The sequence below is a fragment of the Sciurus carolinensis genome, chromosome 13 (assembly GCF_902686445.1).
Source record: "Sciurus carolinensis chromosome 13, mSciCar1.2, whole genome shotgun sequence".
Taxonomy (NCBI): Eukaryota; Metazoa; Chordata; class Mammalia; order Rodentia; family Sciuridae; genus Sciurus; species Sciurus carolinensis.
In genome coordinates this window covers 52,145,243-52,168,652 of record NC_062225.1, presented here as the reverse complement: position 1 = coordinate 52,168,652, position 23,410 = coordinate 52,145,243, and the positions used below count along the sequence as shown (strand labels likewise).

The 23,410-nt window shown below is 32.5% G+C and overlaps 1 protein-coding gene across 35 annotated transcripts in view; it reads right to left on the bottom strand.

The window, feature by feature from the left end:
• Positions 1-23,410, bottom strand: part of Nrxn1 (neurexin 1) — a 1,060,789-nt gene that overhangs the window by 954,503 nt on the left and 82,876 nt on the right. For 18 of the 35 annotated variants that reach the window (XM_047521996.1, XM_047521998.1, XM_047522030.1 and 15 more), the window contains 3 exons: positions 6,349-6,366; positions 3,093-3,122; positions 2,315-2,326 (listed from right to left, as the gene is read on the bottom strand). The exons of 8 other annotated variants lie outside the window; for them this stretch is intronic. In XM_047521996.1, coding sequence (XP_047377952.1) covers positions 2,315-2,326; positions 3,093-3,122; positions 6,349-6,366 — 60 coding nt within the window. Of the gene's footprint in view, positions 1-2,314; positions 2,327-3,092; positions 3,123-6,348; positions 6,367-23,410 lie in introns of those variants that run through there. 9 more of the 35 variants (XM_047522006.1, XM_047522013.1, XM_047522017.1 and 6 more) reach the window with 4 other exon arrangements.

The window sequence follows — 23,410 nt, the reverse complement described above, 5'->3', positions numbered from 1 at the left end:
TCTGCATTAGTCCACAGAGGTTCTTTCCAAAATCCCCTGTATTCACTGCTCCAAAGAGAAGATTGTTGTGGAGAAAAATGATCCAGGATTACATTGTGATGTAAAGATTTGGGAAACAAGAGTTCATAACACAAATCAGCTATTCTTACATTGGTCATGTTTAACATCTATTTTATGCATAACTAGGATTTAACCTGATGAAGAGAGCTAAAGTGTGACATAGTTAGGCATTTTTTGCCTCCACCACCAGGTTATTTACCTACAAGAGAACCTAATTCATGTGTACCTTCTCTGAATTCCTACCATACTTGCTAATATTCTCGGAGCACTTTCATTCTATTATTTATTCCAACTTGCCCACATTTTCATTTCCCTGTCATATTGACACTCCTTGAATGTGCTGCCATGTAGTCCTGATTGTATTTTGCTCCAGAATGTAGATTTGATGAATTAATTTGCAATTAAAGAAGACTGACAAATTCTCATTTCTAATATATATATATATAAATGTATCTAATTAGTCAACATGAAACTGTGACCACTCAGTCCATCTTAAAATCTTTTCCCATTTGACATCAAAAAGTATCTTGGTACTATTAATAATAGAAGAACGCAATGAAGAAATCAAATTCTTGTCCTCTGTAAGCTTTGTGCTGATTGAGGGACAAAATTTGATGAAAACAGGTGAAATGAAAATATAATGTTTTCTACACCTGCCAACAGAAAACATTTAAGACTAACAGTAAAACTGAATGAAGTTAAGTGACACTCAACATTAATTACACCAAACAAATATCAGCTAAGCATAAACATGAACTATTCCATATGTAGAGTTAAATGGTTATATAATTAGAAAATTATTTTGAGTAAATTTTTCACAGAATAACGAAGGTATAAGTGTATACTTAGAAATATTGTGTGTATACAAGCATTCATACAAACATATTCATGCACATATACAAATATATTTTCCTAAGTCAGTAAAACAAAATATAAATATAGTTCCTTCTATGCCATCCTGAGTCCATGAAACATGATTGAAACTACCACTTAAGAGTAAGCAAAGGGAAATTTGACTTCAAATAACAGTATTTAGGAAGTATCCTAAATAGTACACACAATCTTTACAAAGGAATGACACATACTGCCATTTGCATAGTTGCTAGAGACTTGAAATGAGATTAAATTATATTATTGGAAATGGCTGACCAAAACAGAAACTGCAACAGAATACGTTACTGACTTAAAGCGTCCTAACAGCATTTGTTTCTAAAGCTCTATTTTACACATTTAAAATGTTGATATCATTTCTTTCTTACTTATTGCTTGGCTCATGCTCAGATGCTTTTTCAAGCAGAAAAGTTTCCCTGTTAGACGACACAAACGTGTAAGTGTGGAACTGGGAGCTTTGGTCCTGATTCATCGTATTAACAATTTAGAGCATAAAAAAGATTCATGGAATTCAAGGAAAAGACACATTCCTGTATTTAAATAATGATAATAATTTTAAAAACTAGAGACTGAGGACATGTTCGCTAATACATGTTAAGAAAAGTTAAAGGCTATGCTATCCATTTGTCACAGCTGCATGACACCTACTTCATTTTCATGACAACACTAAACACAATGTGGATGGTTCCAAACGGCAAATTAAACATGCTTCTGAATTTTATACCAACACCAAAAAGTACACATGCCTGACTTACCAAGTGATGCAGGAATATATTGCTGGTTGATAATGTTCTTAAAGCTAGTATTCATAAAGATAGAATAGGCTCATTTCTCGTTTCTGTTTGTCCCTTTCACAATATTGCATTTTTAGATTACCATGACTTTAATGTGTATATATGACATTTAGCAGACAACAAGGTGATGAGCCCACTGCACACCATTTCGGTGCTGCACATGCTTAGACTTACATCTCAATACAGAATGGTGAGGGCAGGTGTGCTCCACCAAAATTGAATGTTTGAGGATGAGTTATTTATGGTTACTGCATTCATCACTTAACTACCATTACTGCAGAAACTGACACTCAAACCTGGAGCTAATTTCTAAATATACTAATTATGGAAGCAGCTGACATGGAACAAAAAAAAAAAAAATCACTCTAAAAAACAAAAAGAAGAAAAATGAAGGAGAGTGAAACAGAAACATTTTGATGAACTTTTCTTACCTTAAATTCACAAATATTCATTAACACACATACCTACCTCCCAGCGCTCATTACCAATGCCATGAGGTCTACATACATTTGCATAACATAACTGTCATTCATAAGATAATATTAGGAAGAAATAAAATAATGTAATACCTTTACTTTTACCTATGCATTTGATGAAATGGGTCCATGAAGAAAGGTTTTCCAGACAAATAGAATAGAGAGGAGAAAAACAACAATAAGAATCATGAATATATGTAAATGCACTACTTTCTGAAAACTAAACAAGACAAGAAAGTACAAAAAAGGTTTTGAAGACAAATGGCTATGCAATCAGTACACTGAGAAATTCGCCCCTTTTTAAAGGCGAGTACATGCAAGGAATTGGATGACCCATGCTCACTTTAAAGGATTACACAAAAGAAAGATACACAATGTAGGTAAAGTATGGATTCCATGTTACAATACACTCAGCATTCTAGAAGCCAGAAGCCAAAGATTTTTACATGTCCCCAACTGCCATGCATGGATGAAAAATGGACAAGTATTGCTGGTTAAACTGAGAATCTTCTTTCAGATACTAACTTCTGATGGTTCTTGGTTTTTCTTTACTATAACCACCCTTAACTGAATATGCTAATAAATGTACAGAAATCTTGAACCACATTTCTTAATGCCTCTTTTATTTGCAGGTATTATAGTGCAACGATGAAGAGAAATAAGTCATAGGAGCAAACCAAAACAAAATCAAACCAAAAAATAAAGAGGAGGAAAACACATGGGAAAAAAAAAAATGTGAACAAAAGTCATGTATTTAATTTGCAGCCAGATAACTTGCAAGCATTTGCCCAAACTTTGCAGTGATGGTTTGAAAGCAGCTACAGAACAATAAAACACTGAAAGCAGAGTGGAAAAGGAACAGAGCCCATACCTTGGTCGCCCATCATCAGGTGCGCCAGACCTTGAAGGGAAACAAGAGCACAGTCAGCAATAAACAAGGGAGCATGGGAAGGCAGGGTTGTCACAGTGACAAAAATGTTCAGTGACAGACATCTTGTTTCCTATGAGACATGTCTGTATCACAGAGGCAAATCAAAAAGCATTCTTTCAACCCCTGGTTGGAATGCTTTGGGGGCAAAGAGTTATAGAACTGCAATTTAAACACTGGCATATGCTGCACTGTGTATTTCTTCTATGTATCAGTTGGAACAATTAAAAGTATGAAAGCATGACTTAAAATCCAACCAATCCCTTAAATATTACATCTGCCCTTCATGCCCTTTGATGAGATTGTTTTGAACATTGCCTCCATAGGGCTTGTCATTCTTCAGTGATAAAATTACATTTTTAAAAACCCAAAGGACTACCTGAAACATGGGCTGGGTCTGATCTTTTTCCCCTCATCAAAAAAATGAGCAGTTTAATAATTAAATGAAAAAAAATCCTTAGTCACATTGAAATGATAATGCAGAAATGTCTCCTTGTCTGACACATTTAGCAATTGACTAGGCTTGTTCAAATACAAAAAAAAAAAAAAAAAAAAAATCATTAGACATGCAGTTTTAGAATTTACTACAGAAAAATGTTTTTAAGAAACAATAGATCACCTTTAAATAAACTCCAGTAATTTTCCACGGAGAACAAAATGATTTAGCATTTTCTTAAAGGTTATTTAAATGCTGAACTATAAATTAGTATAAGTATTTAAGATATATATATATATATATTATGGATATAATTTCATTAAGAAACAGTCCTAAAAGATTACTGAACTCCCTTTATTTAATTATTTATTTCCTACTTGACACTTAATCCAGATTGAGATAACTGTTTTTCGAGAATATCGCAAATGCTCTTGTAAATAGTTCTTTCGCTAAGGTACCACTTTTTAGTGAAAGGCATAAGTCTTAGTTCTCTACTCTAAATTCAAAAATAAAGCTATTACTTCATGTATATTTCAAGAATTTTGGAAAATGTTAGAGCAATATAGGATACATACATTGAATTTAACAATTTGTATTTTCAATTTCTAGTGCTATTTCAGATATATTTGAAACTTTTTTGAGCTATAACATTCTGCATTAGTTGCACCAATACTGTGAAAGTAATCTGTGTTCTCTTAAAATTTTACATATATTCAAACATCCCTGTAGATCAAATATAATTATAAATTATCCTGTAGTCACAATATAATATGGAAATCATTTGACACAGTTTTGGTGTTCCAGTAATGTAGTCTGTTTTCTTAGTGATTTTAACAAAAAATCTTCACACAAATAGATTACAATTCATGATCTGCTGATGATTCATGTTGTGTACAGTGGGGAAGAGTGACTGATTTGTCCAGGTTATATAATTTTTCTCTTCACTTTTAAAACTACTATTCATGTTTCATAATAATGTTTTATAATTTTATAGATTAAATTCTGGAATTATCTCTGAGAATATTAAACTTTTATAAGATCTAACCCTTAGAGAATACACTTAGAGATTTCTAAGAGTGGAATTTAACAAATACCCAAAGTATCTCACATTCCCTGCGAGATTTCCTGCCTCTGAGGGAAGCTCAACTACATTCTCAAAGTCACATTAAAAAAAAGGAATGTTAAAATTAGGACTGAATAAACTTTATAGCAATAGTTTATGGCCTACCATGTGGATCTTATCAAGTCTTTGTAGGGAACATGTGTATGTGAGAAGAGAGAGGCTTTCATGCTAATTAGACTGCTTTTAAAGACCCTTAGAATGCAACTGGATTTAAAGAGAAAAAAACAAAAACATGGAACATTTTCAAGATGATTAAAGAGATGCAAAAAGAGCTGAAAAGATACCATTTACAAATGACTTTCAACTGGATTAATGTGCACAATATAAATGAGACTGATTTTAAGATATCAGGCCTTCAGGGTAATGTCATCTTTATAAAGTATATTCTCATAAGCAATTAAAGTTATATGGAAAAAAAAAAACATAAGCCAAATGATGAGTGTACACTTAGAAAAATGTGATGTATGATCTCTTTGAAGTTTAAAAAAACAGGACAAACATTCAACATCAATATAATTCTGTCCATGAAAGAAACACAAACATGATGTTGAACCCTGCTACTGATCAATTTTGTGTTACCATGAAGACTTCTTTTTTGGAGACGAGAAGTCTTGATAACTTTAATGGCTATTTGTAAATTTGGATGGGGAATTTGTTTCTCTACAGAAGAAAATTTCTTCTGTAGAAATGTTCATATTTTTACAGAATAACTATATTTTAAAATATGACAGCAAAATAAAATAAGCTAAATACTGTCTTCCAACATATAAATTTTAATTAACTGCTTATGCAAGAACTGTTAATGCTGTGAATATATAAAGTGATGTAATGAAGATAAAACCTTTCCTTTAACAATTCTTTTGCTACATTTAGTTTTTTGTATGCTTATCCTTTAAAGATTTGGCTAGCAGCACATTCACTAATTTAAGTTCTTTAAAAATATTGAAATAACTCTACTAGACTCTACAGGAATATGTCTAACTTTTTAAAAAATCCTTGATGTAGAAAATTTAAGAAAATTTGAATAAAATATTATAGTTTCCACAGACACAGAATATGACAAATATACTTACCAGTAATGACATCGGGTGCTGTGGGCTTTCATTTCCATTGGCCAATGACTTATTTTTAATCTACACTTATGGATCTTACTTATAGTCAGTATTTTATTCTGGGTTCTGTTTATAAGTCAAAACATTTGAAAGAAAACAATGGACTTGAAATGATACAATGCTAAACATTTCCAACAGAAAAGAAATCATTTTGATCAAGAAAAAAAAAATGGAGAAAGGGTCATGCACTGTGTTTTGAAACTGCAAAGAAATGCTTTCTCTTTTAAAATAAAAAGAAGTAGCACTGTATCATTTTTTCATATAGAACACTGCAGTAAGCATCCTAAGGTTCATGTGGGATGCTGAAATCCATCAAAGGTTGGAGTGCAGACTGAGGGTGTTCCATATTTTCGGGGCTGACAGGCATGAGAGTGTGTGTGTGTTCTATATGAAAAGCGATACATCACCCAGACACCAACCAACGTTCAGAAGGAAGTTCAACTTACCGTTGACATTCGAGGCATACTCTATTGATACTAAGAAATAAAAGGCAAATGAGAGTTGGAAAATAAGGTAGAAAGCACCCACCTTCCACATTGTTGTCTTCTGAAAGCACATGACAAGGAGGAGAGAAAAGGAAAAACATTGATTAAGCAGCATGCAGACTGGACCTTGCCTTTGCATGTCTTCCTCATGCAAGGCACCAAACACATCATGCAAGTGCTCCATCACTACCATTCCAGGGGGAAAACAAAGTCACAGGGAAGTGGATTCCCTCCCACTGGCAGCATTTGCAGGTTGTGAGACAAAATTTCAGGATTACTGCCATGTCCTGAACAAAGGGTTTTTAAAAAAGCATTTGCCCAATGTAAAGCACACATTACTGTTATTACATGTCACTGGTAGGGACATTCTAAGTAATTATTTTTAAAAGCTTTTTTATTTTTAAGCAATTCTAAGAGATTCTTGTTCTATATATTGATTTGGACCTGGATACAAGAAAAAGTTCACTGGAAATAGCTGTGAAAGTTCACTTGAAGTTACTCTGGTTCTACAAAATATATTATCCATTAGCCACTGCTGCCTTTTAGTATTTCTAATAACTCAACTGAATTCCTTAAAGCAATACAACACAAATGTATGCAACTAAAATGTACAAATTATTAGGTTTATTTATAGCACAGTCATTTTATAGCAAATGATGGTAGTTTATTATAATTTATTAAAATACTGACTTTAAAGATATTTAGCAAAAAAGTGGCTATTTCAAGGGAAGTTTATTTGGAAGCTGTTCATTAGGCAATATTTATCATGGGTTAATTACTCTGTAATTCTGTTTAGGATGAGAATATCAATGTAGTTAAGCTAATACAAAATTAGGCAGACTTTACCCTGTATTTCCATACATCTAATTTATATATTTTTATATATGTAGTTGTTCATATTTCTATGTTTATACATGTGTGTACATTTACAAACTCATATAAAAGCAGATTATGTGTGTGTTTCCTACACATAGCTCATATATAAGTACCTGGGGTTTCAGCTCTTACTAGTTCCTCTGGGACAATTCAAGGACTTTCTAAACCTCAGAGGTTGGTAGTTGTGCTAGACATGAAAAGGGAAGCTGTCTTAGGGGCGTAGGACAAGAGCAACATTTCAGTATCTGTCAAAAATGTTTCAATAGTTAATTATAACCACATGGACATTCAAGTCTAATCATGATATTTCGTTTAATTAACTGTACTTTATGAAGTGGTAATTTGAGCAAACATATTTCTAATAACAAAACAACAGTATGTATAGGAATTTGAGAGTAAAAACAAGTATAAATACATCATTTCATTAGGCTTAATGAATACCTTTGATAAAGGACACTATTACTAATAAATTAAAAAATCATCGATTTTGTCTAAATTATATTGTCAGGAAACCAAAGTTTCAACACAGGCACACTTATTGACATAGTGTTAGTACATAATAAAAATTTGCTAACTAAATATGGGCATAATGTCTTTACACAATAATTAATTTGCCAGTTTACTTTGAAAGAAATAGTAAAAAAGGTGATTTGGATATTTGGTAATATTCACTTCTAGTTTGTTTTTGGTTTCCAGTCTATGAAATAAGGAATTAGACTAAAGTTCTTACTTTTCAATGGTAATAAATATTAACATTTTGTTTTATCACTTTAGATTTGAAATAATACAAATTCAATGTTTAAGATACACTTTAGTTTCTTATTAACTACCCTTTGAAATTATGTTTCCTCTTTACGATGATTTAAAGATGATTATTTAACATGTATAGTAAATTAATAAAATATGGGAATAAAGTCTGGAAAGTCTGAGGAGCATGTAAGGCCAAGATAGTCTGTCCATTTCTATGACATCATTTTGTTTCTGTAAACACAAGGTGGGCAATATGGTTGTGAGTAGCAGAGTCACAGTAGGGGTTTGGGAAAGAGTCACATAAACGTCTAATAGAAGAAAAGTAAAAATTGAAAAACAAAATAAAACAGGTCCAGGCTCGACACCCATTTTTGAAATGTGATAAGTAGGATATTAGGAAAGAAGCTGTACTTATTAAGTCATGGTCATTGATTCAGTCCCGAAGATAGGTAACTAAAGCTCAGGCCCACAGGTGGTGCTATTGATCCTGCCCAGTCCACCAGCTTCCCTTGACTTATTCAGAAAAAGAGACTTAACTGATAGGACTTCCTACATGTAAATCCAAATCATGTCAGATGTGTGAACAGATCCTGACTTAGTCACGTTCAGAAAAATGGTCTGTCTGGGAAGATTCAGATTTTGTTTTTAATCAAAATACTAGAGTAAAAAGAAGGATGATAAACTAACTTTAAAAGGAAGAAGAAACCTGGCTTGAAACTGACTTTCCTTGAGTTCCAATATATTTTCATATTCAGTTGTAGGATTAAAAAAAAAAATTTCTTTCCTCATTTCATTCTATTCTATTCATTTTAGTATCCATTTCCTGGCTTTGGATTTAAAAACTTGATAACCCCTGCACTGTTCCAGAATTTGGACACCATCATAATTGGTGACAGCCCTAGTAGTATTCGCAGCCACTCCCCCAGGAATAATTCTTTCTCTCCTTCCTTCTAGTTTGTTTTTAGATTAAACAATGTATAACAAGTTAGAATAGTTCTTCTCATCATATCAACTTCTGCTTGTGTTTGTATATTGTTATGCAACCAAATGCTATTTTGGTTTTGAGCAGCAAGAGAGAGGCGCTGAATTCTAGCATGCTGGGGGATGAGGGGAGAGCAGTATATTTTGGTTTAATGTAAGTTAGAAAGCGATCTGTCTGGCCTTACCTGCAGAAACTGCCAAGTTAGGAAAAATTCTCTTTATTTGCAGAAAACCCTGCCTTCTTAATTCTGTTCACCTAATCCTCAGTGAGCACATGATTGGTGGGTCTCTTAGTAATCAACTATACTGTGACAACCATACCAACTACAGAGATCATACTCTTATTTTCTTTTTCTTGTAAAATTAATGAATCCAAAGCTTGTTGGGGGAAAAAAAATCTACTTTGAGTTTTATTTTTCTTCCATATAAAACATGCTTCCATCACAAAGATGGGAATTAGGCACCGGATTATCAGTCATGGTCTGTAGAATGGTTGGTTGTGTGCTGATATCAAGGGAAGCAGCACATGGGCACATGGTTAAATTGTTATCTTTAAATTACTGCACAATAGTATCTATATAACACTTTTTTCTCTGCACCCATCCCTCAGCTTATAAGAACACAAGACAGTGATTTAAGTTTATCATGACAATGTTCTTGGCATATAATCTTAATTATATGCTTCTGGGAAAAGAGAAATGAATAAGAAAACAAATGCACTTGCTTCAATATAAAGAAAAAAAATTTTAGAACTTAATAATACCAGTGATCAAATTAAAGTCTGAAATAAAATGTCATCAATAAATCTTTTTAGTATATTCAGTGTTTATGTTTAGCAATATGAAAGCCTTCATCTAAACACACAGAAGTGGTCAACTTATGTGCTACAGTCAACATTCAAGAGCTGTTCTTCACCATTTGGGCATTCCTCCCTCACTTTCTTTACCCTCCTTCTTTTTCTTTACCCTCCTTCTTTTTGGCCTGTTGATTGTGATAGGCTCCCCTCATTGTGACTCCCTCTCTCCTCCATCAGAACTGCCACCCTGGCAGGTGACTTGTCACCCAGATCCAAGCTCTCCAAGATGGGATACACAGCAGCAAAACTGGTGGTGGCAATAAATAAGATTTTTTGTCCTTTTCCATGTTTCAAACTTGCTAACTTCTATCATCTTTCTAGGCCCTCACATGACTTCTTAAGATGTTATCCCTCATTTGGGGGATTAAATGCCAGTGTAGCAGAATCTGGTTCCCATGGTGGTACAGGATGAAGCTTTGTTTTACTTGATTTTTCTTTTAGTGTTAGCAGTGAAAGCCTTTAAAAAAAAAAAACTCAATAGTCTGGGGATGCTTCAAGGACTGGGAAATGGAGGAAATCATTGAGACTGTGGATTTATGCTACAGTCAGCCAGAGGAAGAGAAACACTGGCCAGAAACAAGAGGAGGTTCAAACAGAGAGTGAAGCATAAAGGTCCATTATGGAGACTTAAGGGAGGAAAGAAATAGCCCTGAGCAGAAATTTGGCTAGTTTCAAAAATGCTTTTTAATAGACAGCCTCAGTTCCTTGCTCCAAATCCACCTCAATGAGATTCCAAGGCACTCCCACCCAGCCTGTTGGGAGTCCCAGTCCTAGGGCCAGGGAGCCAACTGGAGCAGCAGGCTTACTTCTCCCTCTTCGCTGCTCAGAAGGAGCGGGTGTCTCTAAACTCACTGCAGCAGCAGAGATATCCCTGGCATTGCACTTGGAACTCTAAAAACATTTTCCCTAGGAATATATATATATATATATATATATATATATTTTTTTTTTTTTTTTTTACAAAAATACTTGTGGTATTTAATTCAAAGTGTTACATCTTGTTACTGATGATTCCCAAAAAGAAGGAAAAGAGGGAAACAGAGAGGCAAAAAAGAGAAAGAGAGGCTGGAGGGTGGAGCGTGGGGTGTTGATGGTTGGAGGAGGAAAGGAAGGAAGGTCATCTGGCTTAATTATCAGTTTTATAGTTTAATGAATCTGATGAAATTTAATAATTATTAGCCAATATATTACAATATATGTGGAATGACTCATGAACTATAATTCATATTTTCTTTTCATGAGGGGCTCCTGCAATGATTTTTAAAATCTGTTTCACTTTTAAAGCTTCAGTTCTTACCTCCAGCTAATCCTTGAGAGTTAACACTTCTATATTCATTTCAATAGTTGGACCTAAGCAAAGAATGTCTGCATTTAACAGTGGCTGTAAAAATGGTGACAAGCTATGATGTGTGTGCTCATGCCACTCCAGTTTATTTTTATCGCCTACTGAAAATGAATGCTTTCTGATATGGAATTGACAGATAACAATGAGCAGAGTGCTTGCCACATATTCTCCCACCCAAATTCAATCACTGCTACATAGCTCTACTAAGAAAGCTGGGTCAGGTAAGCAGTGCTTGCCTTTGCAAGAGCTTATAGTAAGCATAATTTAGAAAGTAGAACAGGAAAGTTCTGGGGTTGGCGTTGGGGGGTAAACTTAAATACATCCCTACCAACCTGCCCAACCTATCAAACTTCTAACAGTTATCTGGGTAGGCCAACACTCAGATGTGACTTTCGTTGTGATCAGATGAATGGTAGACATCCTCTGTGCTAGCAGCAGAGAATATTCTGCAGGGTGTCCTAGTTTCTCCATCATTAAGATGGAGAGTAACTAAATTCCCACTGAAGGAGACCAGTGATCCTTCATTTGAAAGAAGTGTCAAACATCCATTACATTTCCAGATTTTTGTTTTTCACAAATCACTTTACTACAGAGGTTAAAAAAAAAAAAAAACTCAAAACTTCTGAATTTATTTATGCTTAGCTTCTTAGGCCAGTGCAAAGCACATTAATTTTTCTAACATAAAGGGAAAGTATGTTGTGATGAAATTCAAAGGAACAGGCATAAAAATACGACTAAAGTATATAATAAAAAGAAGTCCTAAATTGAGTGCCTAACAAATTAAATTTACAAGTACTGTATAGGAAATAAAACTGTTTATATAATATGATTGACCTGTCAATTATACATTCTTGTTTCTTAGGAAAAAAAATTTATTTAAAAATAAGAATATTTCATATAATCATTTTCAATTTAATAAGACTTTTGCATATATAACAAATAACTTGAAAAGAAAAATGCAATGACTAATGGGATTGAGTTTTTATTTAGTTTCTTATATTTACTATGCAAAACTAACTCAAGATATTTGCATGTTTCATAGTGTATAACTAATTTTTAGTTTTGTAGAAGTTACAGAAAAGAATTTTAAATGAAATAGGACCTTTTTGTTGTCATTGTTAAATAAATTAGACCAAGTTAAAAATTTCCAAGAATTCTCAGGTTTGATTAAAGTACTACTTTTTAAAAATATTTAATAATTTATTTCATCATAGGTCATTTACAGAGGAGGTAGACTGTCCTAAAGAATTCTTCCGGTTCCAAGATTAAAATAAGTCACTTAGTGCAATGGCACCTGAGGTTGACCCAAAAGAAATTAGTGTTTTCAGGTCAAAATATCAACAATTTTACACAGTGAAATCTTAAATTTATAAGTTGGTAGTTTTTCTAGAAATTGCTGCTTTTCTACTTACTAAAAATAATGTAGCAACATCAAGATAAGCTATAATTTTATTATATTCTTTAGAATCAGTCCATGGAAAGAAGAGAACAATCAGAGTGAGTTTAATTTTTATGAAATGTGATTGTTACAAAGAATTCAAGGAACTTCTTCCACATATTCAAGAGAGATGAGAATAAAACATAATGTATCAATACTGAAGTAATCTTGACATTTTCAATGTGGTCTCAAAAATATTATCACATTTAATCTTTGCATTATTTCATTAGTTAACTTAGAAAGGTTGAGTTCCCAAATAGAGAGTAGAAGATTCTCTGTGAGTTTACAAAATATGTTTCAAGGCTCCTAATCTGGGTTTCAATGGATTTCAAAGACTTCTAAAAATAAAAAAAATGAATGTGATGGATTTGAATTCTATAAGGTAATGATGGAGTCTCAACTAAGTTGAATTATGTCCTGGACCCATTACCAAAATATCTGTTAGCATCAGTATTTTAAAGGCAACAGAATAAAAGAGTAAGAAGACTGTAAGGAGTATGAATGATTTCATAGATCCAGTTGCCAGAAGGCAGAAAAGGTTTAGGGAAAAAAGCAAATTTTTTTTAAATTTGCACATATTTGTTGATTCTGTAAGATTAAAAAAAATTTTTTCTTTACTGAAATAAAAACAGTTTTCTGACTTATATTATTGGAAAGAATTATTTCCACAGAAAAAAATCAAATCTAGAAAAGTTTTGTTGGACTTTAACAACAAATATGAGGCCCATGTTTATAAATGTGTTTATGCATAAGCATTCTACGCATAAGCACAGCTAAAAATAAAAGGGAGAATCTTTCCATAAATTCCTGTCTTTAAAAATTTAAGAAAATTGTTCATTTCCATAGCCCATAAATTTTTTCTTCCCTTTTAAAATATCTGAAAGAAAAGACACTTTCATTTTTAGGTAAATATTTTCATAAGTGAGGCAATAGATTATAAATCTGTCACATAAAGTGTATTCATCCTTTCATTTTTGTTGTGAAATGCAAATCTGGCAAAAATACTACTTTTATTCTGTTTACATACTTGTTGAACAGTAAATCTCCTGGGATCAGAGCAGTTAACTCAGATTTTTTAAAAGTTGAGTCAATTCACAAGTAGGGGGGGGAAAGCCCTAAATACATTGTCCAGTTTTCTTTTTTAAAAAAGTGTTTCATATTACAAAATAAGAGGAAAATAATCTGTTCATAGGTGCAACCACTTGTGTATCTTTAAAGATATCATTTGTGTATACAGTTGTTTGATCTGATGACTAGAACTAACCATGTGAATACAAGCCCATATAGAGGAGGGAGACATAAGCTTGAAAAATCTATTCTTTATCTGTTGATTTACTGACCCATAAAATCAAATCACCACCAATGCCAGGTTTCAAGGTAGCCTTATAATTTCTTGTCTAATGCTTTCCTGAAATAGTCAGATGCTGCTTAATAAAACATGCATAAATATAAGGAGAATTTTGATTTTATGATTTTACAAAGCATCTTGAAGTGTTGATTCCATCATTCAAGCAGTTCATTTTATTTTCTTTAAATGGCATAATAGGAAGATGATATACTTAATTACTTCTTGACATTTTGTACACTGCTTCCTATGATTACCAGAAGATCTGCATTCTTTGGACACAAAAAATTTCAAGTTGGAAATGTAATTTCCAAAATAATCTCATCAATTTATGACTCATTACATGTTTTTTAAAATTGTTTGGCAATACAAGGATACCATAACTACTTTAATTTACAAACTTCTTCCTAATGGTCCATCCCTCTACACCCCCCCCAAAAAAAAAACAAAACACATAAATCTTCCTACCTAAACATCAACACAACCATATGTGCCATCTCTGACACAAACCTGTACATGTGTCACCCAACTGGTACCAAATTTCAGGAACAAATTCAAACTTTGCTTTTTTCTCAATAAAAATATTTTTTCTTCTACAAAAGTTAGCACGAGTAGACTAAGAAAGCTATTTATAATATATACTTTGATAATATTATCAATAATACAACTACTACTTTATCCTACTGAAACTATTAGTCTATTGATGATAGGCATTAAATAAATTACATAAACTTGTCTCTTATTTATTTAAAATGAAACAGTTTAGATTAGATGTGGTAATTGCATTTGTGCTATGTGGGGGACTTTTTAACAGTTCCATTTTAGTTTATAAATAACAATAATTGACAAAGAACACTAGTAAAAATTTAACTGTATTCATTTTAACATACCTTTGACTAGTTCAAACTCTGGACGATTGTTACCTCTTTCAACATAATTCCTTTACCTTAAATATCACAAATAATGACCAAATGTTGAATATATTTTGATTTTTAAGTAAATTCAATTTAGAAATACAAAACCTTCTTATTCATAATCCCCTCCTACCTTTCCCAGTGTTCTCCATTAGGTCATTCAATATTATTGTTTTCACCTTTAGTTTATGACAATATTTTAAAAGTAACGATTTAATAGCAGCAGCGGTTTTAGAGTTGGTAAAGAATACACTCTATCCCACTATCTTTCACAACAATTCTCTTGCAGAATAAATCAAGGGGATCCCTTTCTATCAAATAGGCCTCATCTTGAGTATTACACCATCTGATGATAAACCAAGTAGCAAATGAAGGAATTAATGTCTCCATAGAACTGAAACACAACAGAAACACAGAAGAATAAAAGGATAAAGGGAACAGCTCAAACCTCTAATTAACTAGGTAAAAGTCTGAAAGCTTGCAATGGGACTATTCCATGGAAACAAATACATCAAATAAAAGCTGTGAATGGGAAGAAGAGAGAAATAACCTAGGACAAGAAAATATTAATTGAGGGATGGCAAAGGAATAAAAAGTGGCAAAACCAAAAGGAGACAGAATAACGGATTTAAAAATTTCACATGGGGATGGGGAGATAGCTCAGTAGGTAGGGTGCTTGCCTTGTAAGTACAAGGCCCTGGGTTTGATCCCCAGCACCCAAAAAAAAAAAAAAAAAAAATTTTTTTACATAAAAAATAAATAAGATATATAGTAACAGTTTTAAATAGACCTGTCAAGTCTATGTTCAGATTTTAAAGAACATAGTCCTGTTCCTAAAATTAAATGTTCTTTCCTGGTTACAGAAGACTGCCCCTTTTCATAAGTTAGTGACATCAAATCTCCATTGTTATATAGTAACAGAAATGAGACAATATCACAATATATATTAAAATATATGAATAATCTCAATTAAATAACATTTAATCCAGATGTTCCAAGCACATGAGCTGTTGTTTGATAAATAAAATATGAATTAAGAAGTACAGATTGATGGGGCTGGAATATAGCTCAGTTGGTAGAATGCTTGCCTTGTGTGTACAAGGCCCTGGGTTCAGTCCCCAGCACTACAAAACAAAACAAAGCAAAGCAAAACAAAACAAAACAAAACAAAAAACCAGAAGAAGACAAAGCACAGGTGATCCCCAAAGAATACTGAGGTCATCTAACTTCAGCCCCGTCTCTGGTGTTAAAATGGCTAGAAAAAGATTCAAACAATATAATCAGATATTTATCTTTGTTCCACAGAGAAAATACAGGTGGGAAAAACCAAAGTCAGTATATATTAACTCAGCATTATTTTAGATCTTAAACTACTAGGGAAAGCTCATCTGTACATAAAACAGTATTACATACAACTTCATAAATTTCTCTTATTATTATAGTATATGGATTGACTGATAACTGCTAATAAAGAGCTCATGGCACTACCAAGTTGGGTATCTCATAATTGGATGAATAAATTTTGTTCAAAATGCACTCAACCCATGGAGAAAACACATAGGAAAAAATTTTTTTTCAAAAAATCACTTTTTTAAAAATGCTGAAAAAAAAAAAACACTTCATTTTTTAAAAAATTAACAGTCTTCTCTCAGAGCCGTGTGAAACCACTCTGGACTGAGTTTGACTGAAATAATAAATTTTATCATTTTAAGTGGGCCTAGTAAAATAAAATAAATTGAAGTTTATAAATACATATGAAAATATTAGTATAGTGAGAAGAAAAAAATTGAATGAATTATCATGGTCAAAAAAACACTAAATCTCTAAGAAAATAAAATTCTTGCAGATCCTACGCAAGTGTCTATTAACAATAGTTTAATACTTTATCTCATTATACTTGCAGAGGAACTTGAAAGGGGCAAAAGGAACCTGGACTTATGTGATTGCCAGCATTCTCCACAACAGTTCAAAGAATTTGGGTACATTTTATAAACATTTAAAGATTTTCCTATTTGCTAAACGTTTAACTTGTCCATACAGTCACTTTTACATACTGCAAGGAATGTAGAGCCACTTGCTCATAATGGCTGATTCCAAGGCATTTTAGGTACAGACCACACCAATTTAATGGTGTTAGCCACGATATTATTATAATCAATGCTTGCTCATTCAAATTGCAGGAGCTTAAGAGCATGTACCTTAGTTACTCCTCTTTGGTTCAGCTTCTAATACACTGTGTATATGTAGGAGTTGCCCAATAAATGTGTTTTTATAAGTGACTAATTTCCTATCTTAATTTTTTGTTTGGCTTCTGTGAAACCAGAAGTAGGATGGGAATGAGAATACTTCATAGGTGGGATTTCCTTGCCACAATAATTCTTGTTGTTATATTCTCGGGTGAGAAATAAGTAACTCTCACTATCAGACTAAAATTTGGGGCAAACACAAATTTACCACATGGTAAATAGTAAATATGAGGGACTAATAGAATATGATTGACCAACTGGTAAAATCAGGTCTTCTGATTCCAAATTTGAATGCTCTTTCCTCTTTATTTTGTTAAGTTTAGCAGATTTCTAATTAAACATGTGTGCCTTAAAGTCTTATCAGAATAATTGCACAGAGCAAATTATTACAAATTAAAAGAGAAAAGTTTAAATTAAGGTAACTCCATTAAATTCACGACTTATCATGAAGCTTCCTTTAAAATCATTTTCTGTGAAATGCCAACAATGTTTCCTGAAAGTAATTCTTTCATTTCATGATACATTTAGTGAAAGATCAACAAAAACAATTATTTTTAGCAAATTAAATTATTTTAATGAAGTTAGATTCAAAATTATTTTGCATAATTTTATTCTTAATTAATTATAATGAGATGTGTGTTGGATGGAATGCATATCTTTATTATAATTAGGTTAGTGACATTTTATGATGACCTCAAAAGTTTTAGTTTTTCTACCAATTTGCCTTGATAAGGCTCAAAAAATCTGAAATGAATTTAAAATGGCATTCTTTGTATTTTGGTCTACATAGTTAATCTTAGGCTTTACTTACATTGGTCACCATGGTACTTGATATGTACATAGTAGACTTAAATGTCCTACACAATTAAAACAATTCAAAACAAGCATATCATTTATGTATAAGAAAAATATGTAATTTAAAGTTTTCTTTAGTCACTTTAAAATTCTCCTTTCAGTGATGCTAATCTGGTAAATATGACAAACACCTTTTGGTTCCAGTGGGGATATATATTAATTAGAACTATTTCATAGTTAATTTGGACACAGAAACAATTGAATCATTTGTTGTATAGAACTATACAGCTATCAGTTACAATTTTAAGTGACTTTCCTATTAAGGCATTACTAAATGAGTCCTGCTTTGAATACATGCTGATGAAATGGGGTTATTTCTTATTATTTAATTTTTAATCCTATCTACAACTGCATTTTTCTTTTTACAACCAATAAGTTTTTAAAGTGCCATGATATATAGAAAGTTAGAGTTTTAGAATTTTAAAACTGAAGTGAAAATTATCATCTTTTACTGATAAGAAAATTAAAGCCCCAAATACACGTAATACAATATCACTTTGGTTAAGTGACTTCTGGGTCATAACTGTGAAAATAACTCCAAAAGGAATAGTACATAAAAACAACCAAATTACTTAGAGAACAGACCAGATAAATCAGATTAAACTATGGCTAGCAATCCAAACTTGGTTAAAAGTTTTGCTTTCTCTTCACATACATTTTAGATGATAAACAGGAATTCTTTCTTGTCAGCAGACTGAAAGGTAAGGGAATAAGTAATTAGAATCAACCAACTCACCCCAAAGAACATCTGAAACCACATATAATAGAAATTGCAAGTTTAAAAAATTAGCAAATTAAAATTTTGCATATCTCAAATAGAGACAGGGTCTATATATAATCTCATTTTATAAATGAAAAAACAATGGCCCAGAGTGATTAAGCTACTAATACATGAGTGCCACTAGAAATCATACATACTTTGTAAGAACAATAATATGTTTCTTTGAAGATGAGTGCTATCCAATAGAATAATCTGTCATGATGGAAATGCTCCCTCAAATCAAGGAACCAATTATGACCCTAAACCAAGCCTAACCTTCTCATTGTAGCTATTTGCATCTAGAACTTTATCCTAGGAAATATTCTGCAGGCCTCTTAATGATCTGAATTAGAAGCAATCATCCCAGTAAGAGTTTCTGTTTATGGAACAGCTTTGGTAAAATAAAAGACAGTTCATGACCTGGCCCAGATCATCTTCCACACAAATGACAAATGTAATGTGAAAAAAACTCTCAGAAAATAATATATGCTGCAGAGGCACTCAGAACATGTGAGTAAAGAGGAAAGAATTTCCTGGAGGTACAATTTCTAATTCTTCCACACAACTCTTAGGACAATTCCTTTGTGGAAGGCTTTGGGCAGTTGATTTCTGACAAATGATGGAATGGACTGGAGAGGAGAAATGAAGAGCCACCTCTTCATCTCTGATAAAATCAAAATTGGCTCCAGCCTTCTAAATGTGCAGGTTTTTTTTGTTGTTGTTATTTGTTTTTGTTTAGAGAGAAATAAAGAGGAACTTGTAGATCTTATTTCAGCATCGATTTTTTACTTAGCTAAAATAGTAAACAGAATAATCTGGTGTGATACAACCAAGAATGTGTATTTAGTCTGCCAGTTGTTATGCACAACTAAAAGCACATTTAGGGGAAAAAAGAAACACAAGAAAAGCCAATCTATTTTAGATACTGGTTACAGAAATCAGGGAGAAGGAGTTATAGTTTTCCTATGCAAGGAAGTCAAAGCTATGCCTAGAGATTCAGAGTCCCAATTGGACTCCTGCACACACTACATTCTAATGTGACTTGGACAGGTCATTTCACACTGTGAGACTCAGAGTGCCCATCTCTAAAGTAGAGAAAATGAAACCTATTTCCTAGGATTATTGTAAATTAGTGCAAATCATAAAAATTATGGATAACATTCAATCATTTCCCTATTTCCAAGAACTCATTTTCTATGAGCAAATAGGGGAAAAATACTTAACTGAAAATGAATTTTAATCTTGACATATTTAAAATTTTTCTTATCCTATATAGTGCTTCTATCTGGTAAAAGTAAATTGTATACTGAGTAACAGCAAGAATTTGAATGCCAACTGATTTCCAAAGTGGTTCAGTATAATTAGGAAATTCATGAGTCAAATTCCTGTTTATGCCTATACTGTAAAGGCTAATCATTTGTTTGTTTTCTATAAGAAGGACTTGATTAAAGCCTCTAGCAGCAATGATTAGATAACCCTTGCCTGAAGGATGGAGACTCAGAAAGTACTGTGGTGCTAAAACCCATAATTAACGCATAGGGATGCGTATAAATTAACAGATGAGTGCCACTTATGCTCATAGAACAAATGCAGGCTTCTTTTTGAGGGAATTATGTCAGTGTTTTCTGTTGCCTTTTACATATTATATATGCAGTGTGATGTAAACAGCATTCTAACACCTATATATAGTCTTTAGTGCAGGTCGTGATCTAGATGAGGATTTGGAAACTTTTCTACAAAGGACCAGGTAGTAAAGCTTTTAATGTTTACAGGCCATATCATCTCTGTTTGTAACTATTCAACTCTGTTATTATAGTCTGAAAGCAATCATAAACAATATGTGAACTTTATTTAAAAGTTATAAGCAGTGAGCCAGATTTGGTCTACAGGTTGAAGTTTGTCTAACCCTCAGTCATAGTTTGCTGACCCTTGACCTAAATCCTAATTCTTAGGTGTGCAACGTACAGTATTAGAAAAACTAACATTAATAGATGAGATATGTGCAATGGAGTACAAACTTGATGTGAACACTCAACAAGTTTATAAACCTCCCAAAATTATTCTGCTTCCTCCCACATTAATTAGAAGAATCATGATAGATGAACTTTTCCACATGAATTGTTTAAGAATCAAGTGGCTGAAACATCACAAGGCATTTGAGAAGAAAAAAGGCATATATGCATTTGTGAAGTGTTATTATTTTGGTTATAAAAATAATTTTATTATTATTAAATTATTTTCTTCATCTATGTTTTAAAACTCCTATAAGTCACATCTACTTTGACATAACCTCAGAGGCTACAAACCACATGAAACTTACTCTGATCTGGTGTAGTAATTCTAGAGTTTGGACAAACCACTTCAACTTGGGAACCTACAGGGCTGCCATCTTATGGCAGCACTTCCTAAAGTCAGCCCCAAGGCACATTAATCATAAGAGATGTTTGTCAAGGAGTCCCTGACCACAAGTTTGGACACTGCATAGGACACTAGAAGCATTAGTTCACACTGTAAGCATCTGTACTAAAGGAATATTTGTCAAGGAGTTCTCAATAAATATGTTTTGAACACTTATACCCTCTTTTACTGATTCACAGTGTGCAGATACAAACTGAAGATGCCAAGGCAACTTGAAATAAATAAACCGTATACTTCTGTTCATCCCAGTAATTCTCAAATTTATTTCTAGAGAGATTCAGTGTTGTGTGCATAAGGCCTATTAGCATAATTTCCCAGAACACACATCAGAAAAAGCTGTCATATAGATTATAATGAACTATCACACTTCTTCACTCTGGGTGTGGGGAAGCAGCCCTACTAAACTCATATTTAACAGTATATGTACGAGCAGAGACAATTAACTGTTAACTTGTAGTCTACCTGTGTTCCATTATGTTGGAATTTTTACTTACAAATAATTAGATGAAAGTCAACCAAATCTGCAAAATGGTTTACAGTAGTTTGAAAACTATACTGGCTTCAATCAATATAATTTTAGAAGGGAGTTGTAAAATATATCCCAAACATTGAATACTATGATTTGAACTTTGAAAAATGACAAGAAGCATATCCACTACAGATACTATCAAGTGGTCAAGACTTAAATAACTTTGTGCTGAAGGCACAGAAATCCATTAAAATTCAAATAATTCTTACTTTTGCTGAATATTGCTTAAACTGTCCAGCAAGAAAAAAGACTGAGAGAACTGCATAGTTCATCACTTTCCTACACATACGGCTTCCTACTGTTGGCATTTTCACATACTTTTTAATCAAAACAGGCAGTCCTGGCCTTCTGGCCAACCTTTACCAGGTGGTGATTATCAGAATGACAATGTGTCTTTACCTTCCCAATTCGGTGCTTTCTTTGCAACTAGAAATTTCTTCTACAACAAAACCAAATATTTTTATCTATTGGTGAGTTTAAATACCAGAAGTTGAGTATCCAAATACTGACCTCTAGTATGAAACACATTAATTAACCAAATCAGCTTTATCTAGAGAAAAGAAACAAGATATCCTTTACTAATGTCTAGTAGTCTAACATAATCCCTGATATATAGTGAGCAGTCAATACATTTTTGGTGAATAAACAAATAAATGAATCAAACACTTGTCAACTCTTCTAGTTTGAATATACAAATACTATTAATTTTAAATTACTTTTACGAACTAATTTAAAATATAATCTTAACATGAATATCCAATCATTCAAAATAACTAGAACAAAGTGACAATCTCTTATTGCACTTACTCATTTCAATATCATAACCACTCTTTGCTTATGCCCAGTAATAGGGGACTGAAACACTTTAAGCTAGGCAAGATACTATAAATCCTTTGTGATTCACAAATACTAAGCAGAATAAACTTTTAATGACAGTATTTATATTGTGGAGTCTTAGTACTGTGAAGCATTAAAAATCATCAATACAAATCCAATATCATAAAATTCTCTTTCAAAAAAAGAGAACAATCCTCCATCAAATGCTAAGGAAAAAGTACATATCCAAATAGAACCACTGATAAAAATCTGAAGAACCACACCCCAGTTCTAGTGAAACTTATATGTATAATATCTACTTCTAAAATGTTTCTCACATGAGTTTAAAAAGTAAAATTTAAAAAAGAACTTGTGCTCTGAGTATTATTTTGACAAGTCTGTACAATCTACAAGGTATTGATTTCATTTATTCAGATAGACAACATGGTTCCTACCATATGCCTTTGTGATTTATGAAACATTCACTTATCTTAAAAAGTTTAAAAGTCCTTTCCATGTAATTCTGGCAAATTATTCATTTTACTTTAAAATGTATTAATGTTTCATAAAACACTTTCCAAAACATGCTTATAACACATGTGGTGCAGATACCAAATTCTCCTTCAGTGAGAATATAAAAGCCACTTGTCTCAAAGTATATTTAAAAGATTTCCTTAGAAGTTTCCTTTTTCCTTTTGAATATGCTTCTTTTTTAATTATTTTTTATTTTTACAGATGCATTTTGATTCATTGTACACAAATGACATATAACTTTTCATTTCTGTGGTTGTACATGATGTAGACTCACACCATTTGTGTAATCATAAATGTACATAGGGTAATGATGTCTGTCTCTTAACCTTTTTGTACTGAAAACTGTTTTGTCATTATACAGCTATTATCCATTAAGAAAAAAATTAACAAATCTCCCATGGCAATTTAAAGAGATCTGAAATTTCATAAAACTAAATCAGAT